Source organism: Podarcis melisellensis, assembly GCF_964234715.1.
Source record: "Podarcis melisellensis genome assembly, chromosome: 1".
NCBI lineage: Eukaryota > Metazoa > Chordata > Lepidosauria > Squamata > Lacertidae > Podarcis > Podarcis melisellensis.
The window spans coordinates 41,175,692-41,200,047 of NC_138528.1; the positions used below are offsets into that span (position 1 = coordinate 41,175,692).

The 24,356-nt window shown below is 41.8% G+C and overlaps 1 protein-coding gene and 1 long non-coding RNA gene across 2 annotated transcripts in view; one reads left to right on the top strand and one right to left on the bottom strand.

Moving 5' to 3' along the window:
* FSIP1 (fibrous sheath interacting protein 1) overlaps window positions 1-12,273 on the bottom strand; it is a 60,993-nt gene extending 48,720 nt beyond the window's left edge. The window contains exons 1-7 of the mRNA XM_081886843.1: window positions 12,133-12,273; window positions 10,564-10,695; window positions 8,929-9,091; window positions 6,821-6,922; window positions 5,307-5,485; window positions 4,097-4,190; window positions 1,066-1,164 (exon numbers count right to left, since the gene is read on the bottom strand). Coding sequence (XP_081742969.1) covers window positions 1,066-1,164; window positions 4,097-4,190; window positions 5,307-5,485; window positions 6,821-6,922; window positions 8,929-9,091; window positions 10,564-10,689 — 763 coding nt within the window. The 5' untranslated portion in view covers window positions 10,690-10,695; window positions 12,133-12,273. The remainder of the gene's footprint in view (window positions 1-1,065; window positions 1,165-4,096; window positions 4,191-5,306; window positions 5,486-6,820; window positions 6,923-8,928; window positions 9,092-10,563; window positions 10,696-12,132) is intronic.
* Window positions 12,274-12,356: 83 nt separating this feature from the next.
* Window positions 12,357-16,405, top strand: LOC309356487. Its single transcript, XR_014162819.1, has 3 exons — window positions 12,357-12,713; window positions 14,850-14,952; window positions 16,240-16,405. It is a non-coding gene; the product is annotated as an uncharacterized lncRNA (long non-coding RNA).
* Window positions 16,406-24,356: the final 7,951 nt, after the last annotated feature.

Sequence of the window (24,356 nt, forward strand, 5' to 3'; positions counted from 1 at the left end):
GCCTGCTGGGCGGCAGGCTGCTATCTGCAGCGTGGGGAGCCCTGCGGGGGACTCCTGCAGGGCTCCCCACGCTGCGGATGTCTGCCCGGCGCGAAGCTGCGGATGTCTTCCTGAAGCCTGGAGAGCGAGAGGGGTCGGTGCGCACCGACCCTTCTCGCTCTCCAAGCTTCAGTGAAAGCCTGCATTCGCCCCATAGGACGCACCCAGATTTCCCCTTCATTTTTGGAGGGGAAAAAGTGCATCCTATAGGGCGAAAAATACGGCACTCCCATTATTTGAATAGTCCTTCCCTTAGCATAAACCATGCGCTGCTCTGGTTTCACCAGAAGCGGTTTAGTCATGCTGGCCACATGACCTGGAAAAACTGTCTGCGGAAGTGGACAAACACCGGCTCCCTCGGCCTTCACAACTGGACTTAATTGTCAGGGGTCCCTTTACCTTTAGCATAGATCTGCTAAGGACAATGACTGCCACTATACTTCAAATATACTGTACTTCCCACAACAAGAAAACACTTAGGATTATGTAGTAATTCAAACCTGCAAAATTGTATTATGCTACATATTTCTGAATGTGCTATAAACTTATATTTACTTCTTTAAACCTTGCCTTTTTGCCAAAGCACTCAATACTCTAATAGCACTGCCTTCCTCATCATTCAGAAGGAAATGTAGTTAAAGGCATTACAAATACGATGTAGTAATTGCCTCAAAACTTTAGGAGATACAAATACAAAACTGCACTACATATCCAGGTAGACTGCTTTCTGCAGCCCAGAGTTCTAACTTGAGTCTTATATCTTCATTTGTTTATAATGGTTTGTTTGTCAACCACAGGTCCCCAAGTTCATCCTAACAGGAAACTGTCTTCCGTTCAAAAGCAAAAGTGACATGTTTAACCTCACACCTACAAAAGAGATGGGAACACTTGAGTCTAAGATGCATGCAGGATCATTCTTGTAACAGGACAATATGGTTACCCATTATGTCTAAAGCAGTATCCCCAGGCAAAAGGCAGACTTGCCACTGGATCTATGGAAGAAAGGTAAATTGATATAACCTGTACCTTGCTTGGTTTGTCTACTATTATTCCCATAGTTTTCTGGATGAATCTGCGTGTGAAATACACTAACAAACATTTCATCTTCTTCAGCAGCAGGCGAGTCTGTTAATAAAATGTGGCATTAAATAACTGATAATTATTCAAAACAAAAAGATTAACAGTCCCATATTCACCAGTACCTGTGACAAGTATATCAACTTAATATTTGTAAGAATGGAAGCCTGTAAAGTTTCATATTGTTAGCTTCAACAACCAGACCACTGGTAGTGTGGTGTGGGATCAAGGAGGCACCTACATCGAGACTTAGTATCATTTCTTTCTCTCAACAGAATATACAATTATCTAGTTTTCACAGAAAGGAATGCCATTGTGCCACCTCTCCCACTCCATAAAATTACCATTTCAGAACAACCTGGAAATATAATTAAATGACTTCTATCTACTCCTCATTCTCAAAGGCTGGCCATGTGCTTTGAGCTATGCATTACTTTCTGTAAATATGAAGATATCTACGCCTTCAGCTATGATCTGATATAGTTATCTAGTACATATGGAAATGCCCTAACATCCCATCTGCTCACTGAAGGAAGGGAGCCATATAGATTAAAGATATTTACAGTAACGGCACAGTCAAGCAATGGTTATATTATCCAGATGCTCATAATGGCTGTATTTCCACTTCCAACAGTTCAGACACATAGGGTCATACTAGTGCTATATGCCTGCTTTAGTTAGGGAATGTTGCAGTGCTAATTCAGGAGTGTGAAAAGGTACCTTTTGGATGATTCCTGTGGCACGTAAAATTACATTTTCACAAAACTGAGTAGCAATGAATAAGAGACAAGACAACTTTTAGTCTAATTCTTTTAAACGGAGACAGAGAAATTCAGTGAAAAAAATATAACTAGATTGCAAGTACAAAGAGATACAAAGACCAATCCCTTTATCTAATTGGTATAGGATAAAGAGTCAAGTCACACAATGCAACGGATATGTCAAGAATGGACACATAGGCATAGCCGGGGGGGGGCAGGGAAGGGCAGCTGCCCCTCCCAATCAATAAAAATACAGTGGAACCTCTACTCACGTACGGAATCTGTTCTGGAGGTCTGTTCGTGAGTCGATCCGGGTCGCTGGGAGAAGCGCCATTCTGCGCATGCACATTCGGCGGCAGCGCTGTTCTGTGCATGTGCAGACATTGCAGCCACTTCTGCGCATGTGTAGTCGGCAGAAGCGGCTTCTACGCTGAATTGCGGCAAACCCAGTATTTACTACCGGGTTTGCTGTGGTCGTGAGTTGGATGGTTCGCAAGTAGGGGCGGTGGGAAGTCGAGGTTGTACTGTACATTGCTAACTGAGGTTCTACCCCCCTAACAAAATACCTGCCCCCCACAACAAAGGCCTGCCCCCCTAACAAAAATCCTTGCTACGCCCATGAATGGATCCATGAACAAACTTGCATTTGGTGAAATGGGTATCCTCACCTACATTTACACTAGGCTGAGCAGTAGCACAATACAGCGGTACCTTGGTTTACGAACTTAATCCGTTCCAGAAGTCCGTTCTTAAACCAAAGTGTTCTTAAACCAAGGTGTGCTTTCCCTTAGCTGCGGGGGACTCAATTTACAAATGAAACACACTCAACAAACCAAACCACCTACTTCTGGGTTTGCAGTGTTCTTAATCCAAGTTGTTCATAAATTAAGCTGTTCTTAAACCAAGGTACCACTGTATATGTGTATTAAGGGGACCAGCTGAATAAATGGAGCAGCAGCAACGCAACCATTTCACTATCTCATGCACTTTGCACAGAGCCAGTTTGATTATTTACCCACAAATGCTGTCAGAACACTTTGGTGAAGAAATTTATCTTTTCATTGTCTGAAACTAGCTAGTGCTCATAAAGCTCTCAAACGTCAGCCAAGAATCAGCCAGAAACTATAATGTAAACGTGTTGAAATAACAGCCCTTCTCTGGCAACTCTACAGAACATGCAGAGCAAGAACCACAAGACAGACAATGACATGAATAATACAAGCCAGCTTGAGTAGATAGAGTGCCTTTTAGTCAAGTAGACTACACAATACAGTCTCTTATTTTAATTCAGGCACTGCAGATGAATAGGATATTTCAGAAAGACTGAAATATATTTGATTGCCATGTTAGTCTGTTGCAGCAAAAACAACAAAGTCGTGTGGCACCTTAAAGACTACTGTTTTGAATTACCACTGTTAATTGGGAAACTATCACTGCCTCTGTACTTTCTGCATTTTCTTATAGTCCCTTTCCCTAGTGGACAGTCAACTGCAAAATTAATTTCAGAAGCTCGCCTTTCATAGTGCCAAGACTGATTAAATGCTAACCTCTTCGAGAGCTAATTAGTGTATTACATTCCAACCTTTATTTTCAAGTAAATTAAGCTATTTAGCAAAATTCAGACAGAATGGGCCTGACTGTAGATATGCAGTACAAATGCCTTGGGCAAGGAGGATCCTAAACTATTTAAACTATGCATAGTTCTGTTGGCCAGTATCAATGAGCAACATGATCTCTACAGCAAAAGGTACCTATGTAAAGTAAAAAGGGGGGTGGAGTTCTTCAGTTTTAGCACCTGGGCAAACCATCGCTCCTTACATTAAAAAAATAAAAAATGATGAAAGATTCAGCAAGCATGTTCCATTGTCAAATACTGCCACCTGATGGTAACTTAGTGGGTTTGCACCAATTTTAAGCACCACACATGAGGTCTTAAATGTAATTCAAAAAGTTTGTGTACAAGTATGTCACATGTGGATTTGTTAAGCTAGAAGCCTGCAGGCAAGGCCTGCCTAATTTTTATCTACATACGTTGCCTAAACAATAGTGACACTATTAAAGCAAAGAACAACATGGTTAACATTAATGCTGTACTGTTTTTAACACTTGATTGGAAGCCGCCCAGAGTGGCTGGGGAAACTCAGCCAGATGGGCGGGGTATAAATAAATTATTATTATTATTATTATTATTATTAATTATTATCTGATTTGACACTCACCAGGCATTTCAGGTGGCGGTGTGGTCAAAGCTAAAAATCTGCTGGTGTTTTCTGCTTCTTCGGTAACCACGGAAGAACTTCGAGATGTCATAGACTATATGTGGGCAATAAATAAATATATATTTATATATATAATACTGCATTCCAGAGAAAAGGTAGACCAGAAGATCCCACAGCTGTGGCAACTTTCTTGCCTATGAGAGTGACAGTATAGTGAGGAATAGCCAGCCTCCCAACACTCTCATCTCTGCAGATGACCCTGGTGGGGCTGGGACAGAGCAGGGATGGGACGGGCTGGGGTTGGGCAGATGCACTGGCTAAGTCAAACTGAATGCTCATGTCAGTGCATCCACACAGCCCTGACCTCACCCCCGACCTGCCCCATCCAGCTGCAGTGACACCAGGGTTGAGAGGGTGGCTCTGCAGCTCCACCTGGTAAACACTGGCCACCACTGATCTCCGAAATGCATGTTAGTAACACTGTTTTAAAGGTATGACTAAGTACCGAGTAGCACAGGGGTCAGCAACCTTGTTCAGCCATGGGCCGGACTATATTTTTTTTGGGGGGGGGGATGAATGAATTCCTATGCCCCACAAATAACCCAGAGATGCATTTTAAATAAAAGGACACATTCTTCTCATGTAAAAACACCAGGCAGGCCCCACAAATAACCCAGAGATGCATTTTAAATAAAAGGACACATTCTACTCATGTAAAAACATGCTGATTCCTGGACCACCCGCGGGCTGGATTGCATCCAGCCCCCGGGCCTTAGGTTGCCTACCCCTGGAGTAGCACATGCTTTGTGAATACTGCATCAGGCTAGCACTTGTCATAAGATCAATAAAGACTTGAACAGTTCTCCCATATAAGGTCAGCACCTGATTTTCTTAAGACAAGAGTAACTTGAATTTGAGTGAAATGCATCGTTTTAAATCATGCTAGTTTACGTAAATGTTTGCTCACAGAAGAATTTTTGTATGTTTCTAACCTGAAATATTTTTTGTAACAGTTTTTATTCATTTTCATCTTTAAACTGTTTAACATGGTTGCTTTGTAATAGATATTTGTTTACATGATTAGAGATATAACATGCAACAATTACATTAAATTAAAAATGAAACTATAAACACTCAGATAAACAATTCTGAATATATTAACAAAGTTATTCAAAGTGCATATATCAAAATTATTACAATTATTTCTAACCTGAAAATCTTCCCACAGTTTAGTTCTCATTTCCCTGCCTTGTTTTTTAATTGCCCTTTCTTGAGATTGTTTGTTGGCCAATATCTGGTCCAACCTTTCCATCTTCTTTATAGCTTTCAGGATGCGAGGATCTACATCTTTCTCCTTGGAGTCGTGCAGGGACGCAGAACTGACTGTCACTTAAAAATTAATCATATTAACAATAATTCTTATAAATTCCATTTCAAGAAGCATTTCAAACTGCATATTAAAAGCAGAGATCTCTGGTAACAGGGCAGAAAAAAAGATATCTGCCCCATAGTTAGATGGAAGGTGCTATCTTTTTCTCTGTACAATTCACCTGTATTATACTGCCACTTCTAGGGGCTTTTAATTCAAAAGTTTTGAACAAGTGCTTTAAGTACCACATTTTCTTTTTTTCTTTTTTTACAATAATTTTTATTAATTTTAATACAAATCCAATAATAGCCACATTATCACAAACCAAATTACAATCCAATTAGAAAAACCACTAACAGACTTTCAATCGTAGTTATAAATTTATTAGCTTTTGTTTCTGCTAAAAGGAGTTGGCATTTGTATCCAATACGTTTCCCGTATGAGATATTAATTTTCCTTCTATTTCTTCATTAAGGACCACATTTTATAAGCTGCTGTTAAACTTTTGTTTTGTTTGTTTTGTTTTCAAAGAAAAAAGAACCATTAGACCATCTCATTTTAAAAAAAGAAGGACTAGCAAATCACACTCAGAAAGGTTTGAACTATGTACAGGGGCCAGCAAACTTTTCCAGCAGGGGGCCGGTCCACTATACCTCAGACCTTGTGGGGGGCTGGACTATATATTTGGGGGGGGGGAATGAACGAATTTTTATGCCCCACAACTAACCCAGAGATGCATTTTTAATAAAATGCATTCTACTCATGTAAAAACACGCTGATTCCCGGCCCGTCCGCAGGCCGGATTTAGAAGGCGATTGGGCCAGATCCAGCCCCCGGGCCTTAGTTTGTCTACCCATGAACTATGATAACAAATGCCTGAACAGAACTAAAATCTAGACTTTAGTCTCTATGTAGGGTTGCTAACACTTTTGCTAGCCTTGATCTTCTGCCTCTCACAGCAGTTTCTCCCCACCATCGTATCCCCATTCACTTTCTAAATTCCTGTGCATCCGGTTTCTGAAAGCAGAGCAGTAGAGGCTGACAAAGTTGGCAACATTAGATGTTGTTCTACAAAAATAAATCATTATAATAGGGGGTGGGGAACCTGTGGCCCTCCAGATCTTGTTGGACTCCCAACTCCCATCAGCCCTGGCCAATGTGGCCAATGGACAGGGATGAAGGTAGCTGTGTTCCAATCACAAAATCCCCAGAATTACTATTCGCTTGATCTGGAAATAAAGTCACCCCAGGTTCTCTTTATCCACTATCTACTTATTTGGGACACTGGATAAACAACGTCATGCACAACAGCATGTCTTCTCCAGGTTCAACTGCAGGCGAAACGTGGGGAATACCTTTTGCTAATCTAGCTAGTTCATTCTGAGGAGCATTGCTGCTACAAGACCATCTGTTCTCAGCCCAGTCATCTTCAGAATCTGCTGAGCTTGAGGAATATTCTGAAAAACAGAAGTCATGCATGAAATTAGCAGCACCTTTAGATTTGAACCAACAGTGAAATCATCATTACTACAGACTAAGGAACAACTTACACAAGTATATGGAGGAGAAAGATGTGTCAAGTTCTGTCAAATATCTGTGTGGCTTTAAAAAACTTTTAACAGTACTACTTACATACTGATTCTTAACTACCTCACCATATTATTTTAATATATTTTGTAGCTCACAGGAAAGTGTTGTTGCCACCCTTTTCTGGCACAACATGTTATCTAAATGGGTGCGGGACAGGCAGAAATTTAACAGGCAAAGCTTCTCCGGCATGAATATACTATGGTGATGACATAATCATTTATGTCTGTGATGCAGCAATTAAAGGCCTACTGCACAATCATGTTAGGAAACAAGCAATACATTTCCAGTGAAGAAGAGGCATTAGTTTGACCACCAAACCCTCTGGAGCTTGGTGCACAAATTATTATTAAAATATTCCATTACAGAAACTATTCAAGCTAGGGCTGCATACCGGATCTGGCAGAGTCTGAAGCCAAACTGGACTCAGGTATTGGATGAGTCAGGTTCAGACAGCCACAGATAGTTACAGGTCAGGTTGGCTGTCCCAGAGTGATCTATGGCTGTTAGGGGGCTGTGCATCAGGCAGAAAGGAGTGCTAGGCAGGACAGGAAAACCCTCTACACCCTCCATCCCGTAGGATCACCCCCTCTATGCAGAAACTTTTGAACAGAGGGTGCAATTTGGGGGAGCGTGCACAAAACTAGTGACTGTATGTCTCAATCAGTTCCAATATTCACTGCACTTTTGCCCAGTATTTTGCATTTCACTGATATTCGTGACAAAATTTACTATAAAATAGGGCTCTAATCCCAAGGGCTCATGCTGTAAGACAAATATTTTACACGAAAGGAGATTCCAACTAAACATCTGGAAGAATTTTCTGACAGTAAGAGCTGTTCAACAGTGGAATGCACTTTCTCGGGGGGGGGGGTAGTGGACTCTCCTTCCTTGGAGGTTTTCAAGCAGAGGTTAGATGGCCAGAGGTTGGATGCTTTAGTTGATATTCCTGCATTGCAGGGGGTTGGACTAGATGACCCTTGGGGATCCCTTCCAACTCTATGATTCTATGAAATAATTTGGGAGGGGGGTCATCCAGCAGTCATTGTTCACCCAGCCTGCTATTTCTCCCTTGTTGTTCACCTTCCTTTTTATATCATCCCCCTTTCTATTATATTTGAAGCTGCAAGATTTCATCACACATCCTCCCTTATGTACTGCTCTAGTTCTGATTGGATCTAGGTTTCATAGACTCATTTAATAGCTGAGCACATTCTCAGCAAAACTTCCTGTTTCCCCCACCACAGGGGACTAACTATTACATTAACTTAGATAAACTTGTGTGAAAATCTTTTATCATGTGCAGTATCCATTAAGCTCGAGTGACTTTTCAAGGACAGGACTTATCACTTAATTAATAACAGTTTATTCGATTGTGTGAATTGGCCCCAAGTCTAAAAGCATACTGAGGGTTTGAAATAGAAGAGCAAGAAAAGGGGAGGTTATTCTGGGTGTCTCTTCATTGTGCATAATATGTCTTCCTCTGATTAATTTGTACAATACTTGAGTCATACTTGAAGCAGCAGAAGCAGGTCAAAGTGCAAAATTCTGCTCTCAAATATATTTAACCCTTCTTTTTTATCCATATTCAGAGAATTTCTCAATTGAGCTTCTAAAAAGCTAAGAGAAGAATATTTACATAGTTCTGTAACTTTAATACTGTATTGAGTTTTCCCCTAGAAAACCAAGGTGGCAACCCTAACACACACTCTAAGGAATAGGCCCCACAGAACACCATTTTGTAAACTGCTTTGAAGGTGGCTTTTTCTTTTTTACAATCATGTGGTGTATAAATTTTATGAAATAAATAAAATAACAAATGCCATTGAACTTACTTGTATGTAAACAAGCACTGTACACATACTAAATTTCATACCTTTTACCTGATTTGTACTCTGTAATACCAGCTGGAAACTACTATTCATTTTTTCTTCAGATATGACTTCCGAAGTTCTCATTTTTTTTGTTCCATATTCCTCTCTATTTTCGTCATAATTTTCTTTTGACTCATGTACTTTGTGTTCATTATAAAAAGCAACCTAGAATTGATTGCAGAAATAGAAATTTGCTACAAGCACATTGGTCACTATTTCTCCTTATTATCATTTGGAACCATAGATAAAATTTCCTTTTTAATGTAATTTCAGATGAAATCTAAAGATCTGATAATACATTGCAAATGTTTATAAACTACTATATTCATTTTTTTTAAGTCTTGGGAATAGTCACTTATTTAGTTGCCTGTGCAAAGAATCACCTCCAAGTGACCAAACAAATAAGCTTTACAGCAGTTGGCTCTCTCTTTATTTTATGCCACATATCACAGTATGTATCAGTGCACAGGCAGTCTAGCAAAATGTTTATGGTCTTATTTCCGAGGTTGTTTTAAACAAGCAAAAAGAAAGAGAAAGAAAGGAGGGGGAGGGGAGGACAGGTAGTGAATGAGAGCAAAAAACTAGAAGAGTATCCAGACACATGTACCTCCTGCAAAGTATGGTTTACACACACACACACACACACACACACACACACACACGTCATTTAATAAATGAATTGTTTCAAAACATGGGTGGAACCTAATCATTTGTGCAGATGCCTATTTTGAAAAAAATATGGGATACACCCACAGGCAGAGGAGGGGGGGACTTTTGCCAATTCCTTCTTCCCCCTGAATAGTCACTCCAGGTGGTTGGGGGGCCCTGGGGACAGGAATTGGCAAAAATCACCTGCCCCATTCCTCCAACAGGGTCCAACATAAAATATAAGTACAGTGGTACCTCGAGTTACATATGCTTCAGGTTCATATGCTTCAGGTTACAGACTCCGCTAACCCAAAAGTAGTACTTTGGGTTAAGAACTTTGCTTCAGGATGAGAACAGAAATCGTGCTCCGGCGGCGCGGCAGCAGCAGGAGGCCCCATTAGCTAAAGTGGAGCTTCAGATTAAGAACAGTTCCAGGTTAAGAACGGACCTCCGGAATGAATTAACCTAACCCAAGGTAAGTTAAGGTAAAGGTACCCCTGCCCATGGGGGCCAGTCGTGACCAACTCTAGGGTTGCGCGCTCATCTCGCTCAAGAGGCCGGGAGCCGGCGCCGTCCGAAGACACTTCCAGGTCACGTGGCCAGCGTGATGAAGCTGCAACTGGCAAGCCAGCACCAGTGCCGCACACAGAAATGCCATTTACCTTCCCACTATAAAGCGGTACCTATTTATCTACTTGCACTTAGGGGTGCTTTCGAACTGCTAGGTGGGCAGGAGCTGGGACCGAACGACGGGAGCTCACCCCGCCGCAGGGATTCGAACCGCCGACCTTACGATCAGCAAGTCCTAGGCACTGAGGTTTTACCCACAGCGCCTCCCGCGTCCGAGGTACCACTATACTAAATACAGGTTTCTCAAGGACTGTACCTCACTAATGTTACTATAATTATAAACATTAACAGCATCTCTGACAAAAACTTGAAAACACTGTAGAAGAAAGAGCAAGAAAAACAGTGGACGTAATAGTTACCTTAGGCAGGCTTGGCGCTGGTGTTAAAATCTCTAAGGATGTGCTTAAAACTTTGTTCCCATGATTAATTCTTGAGCTAGATGCTGGCCTTGAAATGTCATCCAGGCTTCCCCTTGTAATATCCATTAAAAACTGAAATAAGCAGATAAAGGGAGCGCATTATATGGCATGTATTAAATTAATTTGATATTCATCAACCTACCATTCTCATCCACATTTTCTACACAGCGTATATTTGATGGAAACAGCACCCCTCTTTGGATATTCTTGATATGACTTGGTAAAGACATGAGGAAGGCCAGCAAGGATACACAGGCTAGTTCTGCCTCCTGTCACTGTTCTTGCCATCCTTCATGAGCAGGAGGGCAAACTTGTGAAGTGGGAAGCCTTTTGTTTTGTTTTGTTTTTATGTAATTTTTATTAAATTTTCTGTTTTACAATTTAAAGTACTCATTTTTAGATCCAGAAGATATCAATGACTTTCCTTCTCTTTCCATGGTTCATTTTACATATCATAAATCCCTGCATAGTTTACAGAAACAATACTATTCAGTATTCCATTATTACATCCGTAATAACTTAATTACACTGCTGAATTTATCCTAATGCTGCCAGCGTATTCAGCTGTACAGTTATTTCCCATATATTCAATAAACGTTTTCCAATCTTCTCTCAACATATATTCTTCATGTTCTCTTATTCTGTATGTTAAATCTGGAAGCTGCGCATATTCTGTCAACTCACATTGCCACTCTTCTTTGGTTGGGACCTCACTCATTTTCCATTTTGGGGCTAACAAAACACGGGCCGTATGTACAGTATGCAGTTGTTGCATACAACAAAAAGAACTCTGGGTTTTTTGGGAAAGTACTTTTGAACATTTTTTTCCCCCAATTCATTATGTATCATTGCCCAAGGAAGCCCTTTTTATTCTTGGAGGCTGTTCATTTTAATATTCTGGAAAGTTATGGTTCCAAAATGCACAGTCTCTGCACATACAGGAGGATTCTGACTTTACAAGTTCAACCTTCAACTCATGGGGGGGGGGGATCAGCACAGTGACGGGCAGAGCTTGTGCACTTCTCCCCATTGCCCTAAATCTCATTAAGAGAACCCAAAGAGCACTATAGTTCCACGACCATATGGAAACAGTGGGGTGTTAGTTAATGGCATGATCCCATACACAAATTAGTACAGTGATCATGGGCGTAGCCAAGGCGGGCCAGCTCCCCCCCCCCCATCAAGTAAAACAATAGAAATACTTAACTGACTGACCAATCACACTAAAACGAGGCTGCATTTTAAGCTGTATTTTGGGCTGTGTTTTGAGCCGTATTTTGGTTAACTGTTTTTGTCGTTTTTTATTGCGTTTTGTTGTGGTTTGTTTTTGGTGTTGGTCGCCCTGGGCCCGGCCCTGGCCGGGGAGGGCGGGATATAAATAAAAATTTATCATCACCATCATTAGTATTAGTATTGTTATGTTGGTCGGGAAATGTTAACTTGCCCCGCAAAGTAATAAACAACAACAACATGGCCATAATCTGCAAACTTCGCCCTGCATTAACTCACCCCGCGCAGGTTCTCTGCACAGCACTCCAGCAGACGGAGCGAGCAAAACGCCTCTGTAAACAGACAGCCATGAAGACGACGCGCTTCTCAATTGCTATGGCAACCCATTCGAAGAGCAGAACCCGGAAATAAGGTAGACACTAAGGGCGGAAGTGAGCCCTGTGCCTTCTCGGAGTGCTACTGAGCATGCGTACCTGCGAAATGCCCGTTGAATCCCTTTAGCTACGTTCTAAAACAGTTAAATGAACGCGTGGTTGCGGAGGCTGGAGATGCGCCTGATCTTACATTTTATGAACTAACCTGGGTGTCCTCGATTCTGGCTCCTGCACTCAAGCGCGTCCGTTTAGCCCACATGTGCTGCCGAAGCATGTTTAACCAGCCCTTACCTTTAAGTTTGAGGATAATCTTCAGCCAGGATCAGGGTATCTAGCTCTCTTGCCAAAAACTGCTGCTTCCGTTTAAGACTGCAATCCAATGCACACCAAGCAGTTTCTTTTGTTTACTTTATTCCGGCAGGTGCAATAGGTAGTTCGTGTGGTGTATGCTTGAAATGCTGCAGTCCTGTGCGCACTTATTTGGCAGTAGGTACCATTGAGCTCAGCGAGGCTTACTCTTGAGTAGAAAGATCCAGGGCTTCATTGTATCGGACAGTTTTAATTTCCTTACACGTGTGCTCCGTTATTGCTGAGAACGAGACGGGTTCTCTCTCTCCAATGAACCCCCACAACAACCCTGTGGTGTAGGTTAAGCTAAGGGATAGTGATTGGCCCAAGCTCACCACCCAGGGAGTTTCATGGCTGAAGTGGGCATTTGAACCCTGGTCTCCCAGGTCCTAGTCCAACACTCTAACCACTTCACCACACTGAGGTCGAGGTGGGGAGAGAAAAGATTCAGAGGTGGAAATCCACTAGTCTCTCATTCCATGCTGCTGTTACTGTATATTTGTGAGACTAGATCTGGTTCAATAAAGAAATTAAAGAAGAAACAACCCCATGTTAAAACATGCATTTATGACTATAACGCAAATCAGAGTGATACGGTAATTGCTCTTTGATAAAAAAATATATATAATACTTCATCCAGAAGATGGCGTCATCTGACTTTCAGTATATTACCCATTAACCTAAAAGGGTCTGAGCAGGCATGCTTCCTGTTTAGGATGTACTAACATGTTTATAGGCTGGGAATTCTAGACTGGTATTCCTCTGGCAAGCATCCCCACCCCTACTAATAATTTAAATTGTGATTCCCCTTTGAATCTGCCTCTTCATTGACAGAGCTGCGGGCAAGGGAAACTGACTACAGCATGGAGCCAAAATCAGCATTGAGCTCTACACTTATTGGGGTGGGGATGTCTGACTGTGTACAGCCACTGTAGGTGAGGAATCTCTAAACATGAACCAGTGTCTTCAGCCTCGGGATGGAAGCTGGGGGAAGGTTTGATTATTCTCAGCCAAGCTGCTTATCAACAGAACACTGCCCCACCCTTGACATCGCTGCTCTCCCATGAACATTGGCAAGCAAGGTATAGCCCCAAGGTGAAGACCCTTCCCAACACTAAATGAGAGGATTTATTATTACATTTATATCACACCTTTCCACCAAGCAGTTCAAGATGATGCACATGGTTTTCCTGCTTCTCATTTTATCATAACAACAACCCTGTCAGGTAGGTTAGAGGTGGTGATTTGCCCAAGGTCACCTAGTGCATTTTATGGTTAAGTGGAAATTTGAAGTCTGGTCTTCCAGGTCCCAGTCTGACTCTAACCACTACACCACGTTGTTCTGATATATCACTGAAGCCACTTGAGCTGTCACTCTGAGCTGCAAGTAGCACCAGCCAGCTGGGAGAGAACCCAAAGAGCAGCATTGATTTTGGCTAGATAGCACCACTCTCAGCCTTCCTTCCCAGCACTATCCTTCACATGGCATACTCTTAAATATTTCAGGAGGGACAGCCTGGAGGGTAAGAAGTTGTTCTTTGTAAGCCGCAGAGCACCATGTGAGGCTCCATTTCTAACCACCTGCTTGTGAGGTCAAAAACATTGTCTTGGCGTGCATTGTTGCATGCCTTGTGGGTCAGCTTACTGACCTGTATGAAATGGGAGGATGGTCCAGAGACCTCTGCAGCTTCTTTCTTTCCACTGTAGCAGGCTGTGAGGCTGGACCACTTACTGTTGCTCTGCAAGACAGTATTAGGAGTTTAGCCTCAGGGCTGAAAAGGTAGCCCAAGAGCAGTACGTGCTGGGCTAAAGACAGTTCTGCTATCTATATCTCTCAGCTGGCCGACATCTCCTTGTGTGGGGGCTGCAGAAAAGTTAGATCAGATGGGACCAAAGGAAGCTTCTGGGCTGCCAATGGACCATTCCATCAGGACATTTTTCTGCTCATATGCTTTCAATCTGGTTCCGTATTAAACACAATCCGTTGTTGTTTTTTTGACGATCTGCTCCTGCTCCTCAAATTCTTCTTTCTCACAGCAGCTTAAACTTGCTTTTTCATAATATTTTCCTCCTTTCTGCTCTCCTCATTTGGGTAAGACTTCCACTTATTTAAAGGAATCCTTCTAGTCTTTTATAGCTTCCTTGATTCTGCTGCTTAACCATCCTGGCATTCTCTTGGTATCTTTCCTAATTTTAGGTGAACTTCTATTATTGTGGTTTTAAGTGACCCCCCCCCAATGTGTTTGATCCTTCTGGCCTTTCCTTTTCCTTTAGGAATGGGGAAGCTTTTTGTCCTCTTTGAGGGGTTCTGGTCTTTCACTCCCACCACCCTGCAGGCCAACCCTCTGTCATCATGATGATGTCAGGTGACTGATAGGTGGGTGGTCCCATCCAGCTCTCAGAAATGACCTGCAGAGTGGGGTGGGGAGAGGTCTCTTTTGCCACCGTGTTTCTTGTAGGGAACATGCTGACTGAGTAGCACCAAGCAGAATTGAACTCTCTGCTCACCAGCTGATAAATGGAGGATCCAGTTGTTAGCTAATTGATGGGTGGGCATGGTTTGTGAGAAGTGGCCTTGCAGGACAACTGGACCGCAAGACAGACCAAGACTCATCCATGGGCCGGAGTTTCCCCACCCCTGATTTAACTAATGCCCCCATTTTTATAAGTTTTCTCTTTTGAAATGAAATGTAACCATGCTGGACTTTCTGAGCAACTTTACACTTACATGCATTTTTGTTCCCAGACAGTTTTATTGAATTTGAGAACGTCAGTTCCTATAGGCACACCATGCAAGCTCCTATTACGTGGCTCCCACACACTGTTGGGGATCACCATACTGCAATCTGTGTAAGTGGAGCTGCTTGTAGTTTCCTAACAAGCTGACATGAAAACCTCTGAGAGCTCTCTGTAACTCATGAGCACATTTATTATTTTTTATTGCTGCTTGTTCCACACAGAGACAGGCAAGAATTGCCACCAGCCAGAGCGCTCTTCTAATAGTTGATGAAATGGGTTTAATAAGGCTCTCTTATATCAGAACAGACCTGCTGGGCTCATCAGTCTCTGGGGATTCTCGACAAGGAGCAAATGTCTGTCTGCAAAGGTAATCACACAACCTAGAAGTAAAAATGATCTTGCATATCTGCCAGTGCTCATGCAGAATCCTATACAGCTGGATTGTGATGCAAACCAAAATATGATGTAAACTTTCTGGACTTGTTGCAGCTTATCTCTCTCCTGCTGGCTCTGTAGTTTGTTCTGGTAAAGCAAGCTAAATTAAAGAGCCCTGCTGGCGTCACAGAGCATGAACTTTTGATGTTGGCTGACAATACTGTTTTTATACAAAATCAAGCTTGTTTCTGCTTTAACTCAAGACATTTTTGAGCTAGAACCCTTTGAAGCCATTTCAAAATATGAAGCCAATTAGAGTAAATTGGAAATAATTAATGCTAATCTTCGGCTGATATTCAAAACCAGTTGCAATCTACTCTGCTGTTCTTATGTTCTTTCCTTGGAAACTATTAGACACCAGCTATTCGCATCTGTTCTATATAGTTGTGAGGTGCAATTCTCACCTCGGGAGAGTATGGTCATATCGCTTTTATTCCTATGAATATCATGGCAAGACTTGTATTGTTGTTTCCGGCTCCACTATATATAGGTGCAGCTTATATTCGCAACCTTACGGTATGCAGCAAGGAGCTCGGGGCAAACAGCGCCAGGAGTGTAGCATAGCGATGCCCACCCCACACGCAGTCCCGTCCTCTCACCCAAGGCCAGGAAGGGAGAGCGAGGAAGGGGAAAGGCCACTGGCAACGCAGCGCAGCTCCCCCCACCCAGTATGCAGCCAGGAGCAGCAAGGAAAGTGAGTGGCTTATAGACGCTTCAGGTTACAGACTCCACTAACCCAGAAATATTACCGCGGGTTAAGAACTTTGCTTCAGGATGAGAACAGAAATCGTGCGGTGGCAGCGGCAGGAGGCCCCATTAGCTAAAGTGGTACCTCAGGTTAAGAACAGTTTCAGGTTAAGAACAGACCTCTGGAACAAATTAAGTACGTAAACAGGGGTGCCACTGTATTTGGGTATTTTTTCTTTTTTTTTCTCCCCCCCCTCCTCCAATTTTAAAGGTGAAGCTTATATTCGGGTGCGGCTTATATTTGGGCCAATTCAGTAGTTTATTCCAAGTTAATTCACCTGGTTTAGCCTTATCAACATTTAGGATTCCATCAGCTTTAAAAGGAACAACCTGTTAAGACCAGTTTTTCTGTCCTTAATTTTAAGCATGTTTTGGGTTGTATCCAATTGCACCCTTCCGTGAACCCTTAGCTTATATGCTGCCCTTTGTAATGTCAAATACTACACTGAATCCAGCTCCTAAAGCTTTAAGTTGCTATTTGAAAGAGGATGTTTCCCTCATAATCCTGGGCTTCGAAAATGAACCTAGGAGAAGTGTTTGATAAACATGACTGGAAAGTAGATTAATATGAAGCAGAAGGAAATTAATGTTCTTGACATTTTGCCACAACGTCTGCTGTAAGGCTGATGTGTTTCACATTGCATTGCTACTAGCTATAATTCCTCTCCATTAGTTGAATTTGGAGTTCAGTGGAAGAACCAAGTGGGGTTAATGGGAGCAAGACTTCCAGAGGCACTTCCCTCTTTGATGGGTTGCTGGTTGATTGAGTTAAGTAAATCATTGTGAATTAGCCAAAAGATATGGTAAACTGAGGCAGTAGCTACGAAAGAGGAATGGCAGATGAAATGGATGGGATATGTTGAATTGGCAAGCTTAACTAGTAAAATTAGAGAGCAAAATGAGACAGCTTTCAAGGAGGATTGGAAATTGTTTGTAGATTATTTTTTTAAAAATGTAAATATGTTAAAATGCAATCAGCTTTGAAGTATAGCAGTAAAAGGTATACCAAGAATAATGTGGCGGAAAGAATGTATAGAATAACTATAATATGCAGCAGCAATAGTGAATATGAGGAAACAATGGAAGGGTGTGGAGAAGTCAAATACCAAATGTAAAGTGGAAAATGTTTTATTATTGGTATTGTTTTATTATTGGTTATATATATATATATATATATATATGCTTTCGTAGATTTTCACGGGTACAGGAATGCAGGTTTTGGTGTCCTCGGGTGTCTTCCCGTGTAAAAGTTGGGGTGTCTAGGCGACGTTTCGACGAGGTCTCACTCGTCATCTTCAGGCTGGTGCTTTCGGCTTCTTGTTACTGGAACAGAGCAGGATCTCAGTGTTTGAGTTCCTATAAATACTGTTGAGGGGGTGTGGTGTATAGCCTCCAATGTTCTGGGCAGAGAGGAAGTTCCCAGGCTAGTGTGCCTTTTCTTCTTTTGTTCCTTAATTACTTGAGGGATATCTTGAGTGATTTCTTGAGTGATATCCTGAGTACCACTTAGGTGGGTCATTAGGTGTGGATTAGTTGCTAAAGTCTTTGTGTCTTGACCTCTTGAACTTTGTGAAGAGTTTTTCTGAGAAGATGGCTGTACTGCACTTAGTTGTGCTCTGGCTTGGCTTCGTGTATAGGGGCGAGCTGTGGTTTTGTGGCCTGTGTCAGCCAGATCTGTGTAGGGATTGCAGGGGGGTGCAGCATCCGGAGGTGCCACCATGGTTTGGCTACTGGATGGTGTCTGTAATTTATCTGTGGAGAGGGTCTGGGTTTGGGTCTGGTGTGGTTGATTGGTGATGGCGTTCTGTGTACCTCTGGATCTGGTGTCAGTTTTTGTGGGGAGGGCTAATTTCCAGATGTCTGGCAAGCGGGATGTGTCGTCACGCTTGTTCATGTTGTGAGGGTGTTTCTCTATCTCGATGGCTTCCATGATTATTCTCTTGTGGTGATGTTCCATGTTAAAGAGCAATTTGGAATCTGCAAAATTAATTTCGTGTCCTGTTTCTTTCATGTGTTGGAAAAGAGAGGAAGTTTTTTCTTCTTTTTTGACGGCATTCTTGTGTTCTGCGATACGTGCATTTATTCGTCTGTTTGTTTGTCCAATGTACGTGGCTGGGCAGACTTTGCAGGGTATTTCATAGACCCCTTGGTTTTCCAACTGGATTTTATCCTTGGGGTTTCTGAGGATATTGGCTATTTTTTGGTTGGTGCAAAAGGCTGTTTTGATATTGTGTTTATGGAGGATTTTGCTAATTTTATCTGTAGTGCCCTTGATATAAGGAAGGAGGGCCATGCCATTGTTTTCTTCTGTGTCTTGGTTTTGGGGGGTGCTATACACCACACCCCCTCAACAGTATTTATAGGAACTCAAACACTGAGATCCTGCTCTGTTCCAGTAACAAGAAGCCGAAAGCACCAGCCTGAAGATGACGAGTGAGACCTCGTCGAAACGTCGCCTAGACACCCCAACTTTTACACGGGAAGACACCCGAGGACACCAAAACCATATATATATATATATATATATATATATATATATATATATATATACTGCCTCCAGTGCAACTTAGTTTAAAGTTTAAAATATTCATTCACTGTTACATGGTGCACGTATTTGTGTACCCAAAAAACAAAGGGTGGAATCCAGCAATGTCCACCCACCAGAAAGACGGACGCCATTTGTGAAAGGGATAAGTCCTTCTCCCCACAGCCCCCCTGTTAAGTTGTGGGCGAACATGTCAGACGACACAGCGATTCTTTAAACAGCTCTTCTTTATTCAGATGCCAGAACAGAACTAGGCTGAGGAGCTCAGTCAGCCTGCTTATATAGAGCTCCAGAACAATGCAACTGTTGCCATTTTCTAAAACTATCCAATCACTGAACGTCACTTTTCGATCCTTCATTTGCATAACTATCTACGGTATCCCCCTGCTGGCCCAGGGTGAGAACTTCAGTACATAACACACACACACACCCCGCCATGCCTCCAAATCTGCTCTTGAGGATTGGAAGGATGCTGTGAAGCAGATTTGGAAGACGCATGGGGGCCACATGAGAAAGGAAGAGGAAGTCCTGTCACGTGATGGAACCCCACTCAAGTGACGCTATGTTGGAAAGGTTGTGATACGTTGGAATTGCTTTAATGCCCAGTGTGGTGTGCCCCATAATCTGACCGAATGTCTAGAAATTTAACATCATTGTATACTCTGCTGCCCAGTTTGAGAAAGATCCAATAAGGGCAATGGTTAATTTAATTTAGTCAGAGTCCCCTTTATTCTCTTATAAACAACTCTTGGTTAATTTACAGTTGGTAGTAAACATTTCTTTTTTAAATAACTAGAAATTATATCTCTTCCTTGAAGCAGTGGATGGAGAAACGGGGGGATATTAGGATTATGTAAGAAGCTAGTTGTCATGCACAAGCCACCAAAGCCCTAAACAACTCTTAATACCTTCCTTGTTTCTTGGGTTTTTCACGTTTGCCAGCGATGAATGCTAATGTATTCACTCCTGCTAAATCTAAACATACCCTACCTTCGACGGGAATTTAGCTTTTCATTTTGTCAGCTATGATTAATATGTTAGTTCTATCTATCAACAGATTGCTTTATTAATATGTATTATATACTTGGGTTTGTTTAATTGTCTGCTTGCTCTTTATGTTTTATTTTTCTGTATTTTGTCAGTGGGCTGCCCACACCTCTCTACTATTATCACCGAAAGCTCTCCTGTGTCTCCTGACTACCCCTGACACAGGAGGGAGACAGCCTTTTCCATCCTACCATCCAGCTTATGGAATGCCCTCCTTAGAGATGCTCACCTTGCACCAACCTTGATGTCGTTTCAGTGTCAGGCAAATACATTATTTATTTGCCCCGACATTTCAGCAGGGAATAGAAATTAGCTTTATGTTAATATTCTGCTTTGCTGAATTGTATGGGTTTGTTTTCTTTGCTTTCTGTAGTGTTTTATCTATTTACTGGCTTCTATTATCTTCCAGTATGTCGCCCTGAGAGGCTTTGTTGAAGGGAGGCATAGAAATGTTCTAAACAAGTAATGACTTTACCTGGCATTTTCAATTTCAAAATAATAAAATTTTAAAGACTTTATTTTAAGCTCACCCTGACAGGCAAAGGGGGAGTAAAGTCTTGCCTCTGAAAGTCTTGCTCCTGTTAATACTGTGTGGGTTCTTCCGCTGAACACAATTTTAACTAACACAAGAACAGCGTTTCAATATTAATGTGGTGTGTACGTCATTGCTTTGATATCTTGGGAATATTAATTTTCTTCTTCGTTTTTGTCTCTCAGTATTGCAGTGGCAAACAGTTTAATAGGCTGGAAGCTTCATCTTTTGGCCCACATCGAGATGCTCGGTATAAAACTAATGACTGCATTAAGAATATTGTTATCTAGAGGCCCTGGATAAGAACATTAACTAGAGAACGGGGGCGGGGGGGACATTGCTGAAGAATTTATAGTGGAATGAGTACAAGCCCTTAATGGAATAGTTGGAGGAGAGGTGGGGGCTGAGGAAGCCTAATGGAAGGAAAAACAAAGAGAACAGAAGAATTATATATTGGAAGTGAATTCAAGAGGGCATGTAAATAGTCACGACTTGTTATGTGTGGAAAGTAATGGTTTGGTCCCACCCCCGCAGAAGATCAGAAGGTAGCCCTAAGCAGGAGTTCTCCTCACAGATTAGTATTGCATGAGGGAGAGAGCAGACACACATCTTCCATTGTGTTTCTGCTAGGAATAAATGAAGCTGTCCATTTTGGTTTCTCTGCTTCTAATTTTTCTAATCTTCAATTCAGTTCTCCACATTTCCACATCCATTTGTGTGATACGTAATATACACACCTTGGGACAGCAAGTTTCTCTAAAATAATGGGATTCTGTAGACTATTTTCACAAATATGAGCATTTTTATGGACACTTCCCCTCAGTCTGTGAGTTTTGGAACACGATTTAGAATTGCAAAATTCAAAGGAGCTTCAAATGATGGCTGTGTTTTGGTTCTTCCATTGTTCTGGAAAGTGCTGTTAGGTAGGGTCCACCTTTAAATGTGAACTAAACTAAATGGGAGAGTCATTCCTAGTTCTCCCCACCACCACCACAAAAAATTGTGTTCCCATTGCTTGTGTCCTACCACTCACCACCCAGGGGAGGGTTAATTTATACAGGGCAAGCCTACTATACACAATGGAAGCTCCCCATATGTGTCCGTTTCCTATAGCACAGAAAGCCTCTAGAAGTAGAGCAGTCACCTCACCTGCAGAGGTTGCTGACAATATGACAGTCCTGCCCACCTGTCAAATTTGGTGGGCCAGAGCTAGGGTGGTAAGAAAAGTCCCCCCACCTCTGTAATAAGATTTCTGCAGGCCCCCTTTCCACCCAGCTGCCTAGCTTTGAAGCCATATAACTCCTCAAGGCAGAACCAGTAAGCTAATTGCAACCACAGTGGGCGTGACATCTCTGGACGCCTAGACTTGCTGTGATTCTGAGCAGCTCAAGCATTGGCATTGCTTTGACAAAGAAGTCGACTTGATTCTAAGAAGAGGACTGGTGATGCTTGCAGCTTTGGGGCTGTGAACATGGCAATCTGGTCACCTAGGGACCAAATATTGGCAATTATTTTCATTTGACTGTGCTAAGTATGCAATATTATTAGGACGCGGGTGGTGCTGTGGTCTAAGCCACTGTGCCTCTTGGGCTTGCCGATCAGAAGGTCAGCAGTTCGAATCCCCGCAACGGGGTGAGCTTCCGTTGCTCCTGCCAACCTAGCAGTTTGAAAGCATGCCAGTGCAAGTAGATAAATAGGTACCACTGCGGCTTCCGTCATGGTGTTCCATTGTACCAGAAGCGGTTCAGTCATGCTGGCCACATGACCCGGAAAGCTGTCTGTGGACAAACGCTGGCTCCTTCAGCCTAAAGCGAGATGAGTGCCACAACCCCATAGTCGCCTTTGACTGGACTTAACCATCCAGGGGTTTTACCTTTTACCTGGAGGTAGAAAGAGATTACTCCACCAAGTCTAGAAACTATCTCTAGTGAAGGATATGAATTCAGAAGTAAGTTTTCTCTAGAATGTTGTCTTCACTTAGCAAAACCAAAAAAGCAGGTTGGATTCTCAAACACTGAGACTGCAGATAGATCAATCACAACTGAATGAGGCAGTCCAGGTAGTTTGTAGCGTCAGATAATCTACATGATGAAAGGAAAGATTTACAGGATTGAGTTCTTACACTTTATTCAGTCAGGGCAAATCTATTAAAACTCCTTAAAAAATGAAGATAAGGGAGGCAATGGTGAAATCAGTGGTCATATTCTGAAGTTGTATGCATTTTCTAGATAGAAAACTGCCTGGGGCAAAACAAAGAGGGGAAGAGCACTGTATTAATAAAGCATTTACATATTTTATTGCAAGTTTGTTATCAGTAACATATAGAAAAAAATTCTTAAGATCCCTTAGAATCTGTAGATCCATTTGAAATTTGAGGAAGAATATCTGTGTGCCGTAAGGAATGCTTATGTAATATTCCCCCCTGCTCTTGCTTTAAGATTGTGCCGCTCAGATATGATTGTTTTTTCAAACGTGGCAAAGAGATATTTGTTCTTGTGACAAACCCACCCTTCAAGGAAAACAAGCAGAATCTCGCCCAGTGGCTCAGCATGCACAAAATACTCTAGCGCAGAATGCAAGTGCTTGAAAAACTATTAGTGCTGTGCTTTTTGCAGAACCACAGTGGCCACGTTTATGGAAAAGAAAGGGTAAATTTGCAAAGTAAACCATGGAACAGACACAGTGTGGAAGTGAAACAACCTGCAGTTGTTTCATCTGCATAAGCATTTCAGCTTGCCAGACAACTCATGTTAGTTTTCTGACTGAATTAGACGGTGCAGCATCTAATAACCAACGTTCGTGATACTGTATGCAGGAGACTGCCCTGGACACATAAGTTTCTTCTTGTTATGACAGGTTTTGATCTGTGAAGTGTTTAACATTATGAAGTTTGATCACTGCATTAGTCAGGAATGGTTTACATATCTATACTTAGATGTATACTTATTTTACAGAATAGGAGTAGGGATTATTTTTTCCCCAGGTATGATGTGGGTGGGAGGGAGGAAGGAGACACCTTGGCATCTGTAATCTTGTATAATTCACTAACTGCTAATGGAGACCTTTCTCTTTAAATTTTTCAGAGTGACTTTTCTCACCTGAGGTGGAAATGCAGAACAATGGTAAAAAAATTGGTCTTCTAAAGTAAGGGAGGCTAACCTGTGCCAATCTAAACGTTGCTAAACTACAACACCCATCTTCCTGCTCACTGGCAGCTGTAGCCATTGCAGATTATCTTTTGGATAGATTTAGCTTTGAATTCTTAAGCATGTTTACCAAATTACATTAAAATTGTATTCCTGTGGCTTTTTAGAAGTAGGTGTTATTATATACATGCCCTAGCTAGAATTTTGTTTGCCACATTCTGGAAACTGAGCTAGTTAGATAGGCATGGGAAAAGTTAGATTTTGTTACATTAAATATGATGTTCAGGTCCTAAGACAAAAAATATGAAGAAACCCTAGGTAATTGGTACTCGGTGATATAGTACATTAAGGGAGAATTCGGATCTGAAGAATTTAGGATTGGTTGTATTATGCTGTAGAGTATTTATTGATAGAATTATGATTATATTACTTCATGTATAGCATGTATAGGGGAATATATATGTAGAAATAATATATTTTATAATCTAGTATTCTATATATCCGTATTTAGTATATATACTATATATAGCATGTTTTGTATTTTGAAAAAGGAAATAAAAGTCTTAATGTTTGAAGCTGGTTTTTTAAAA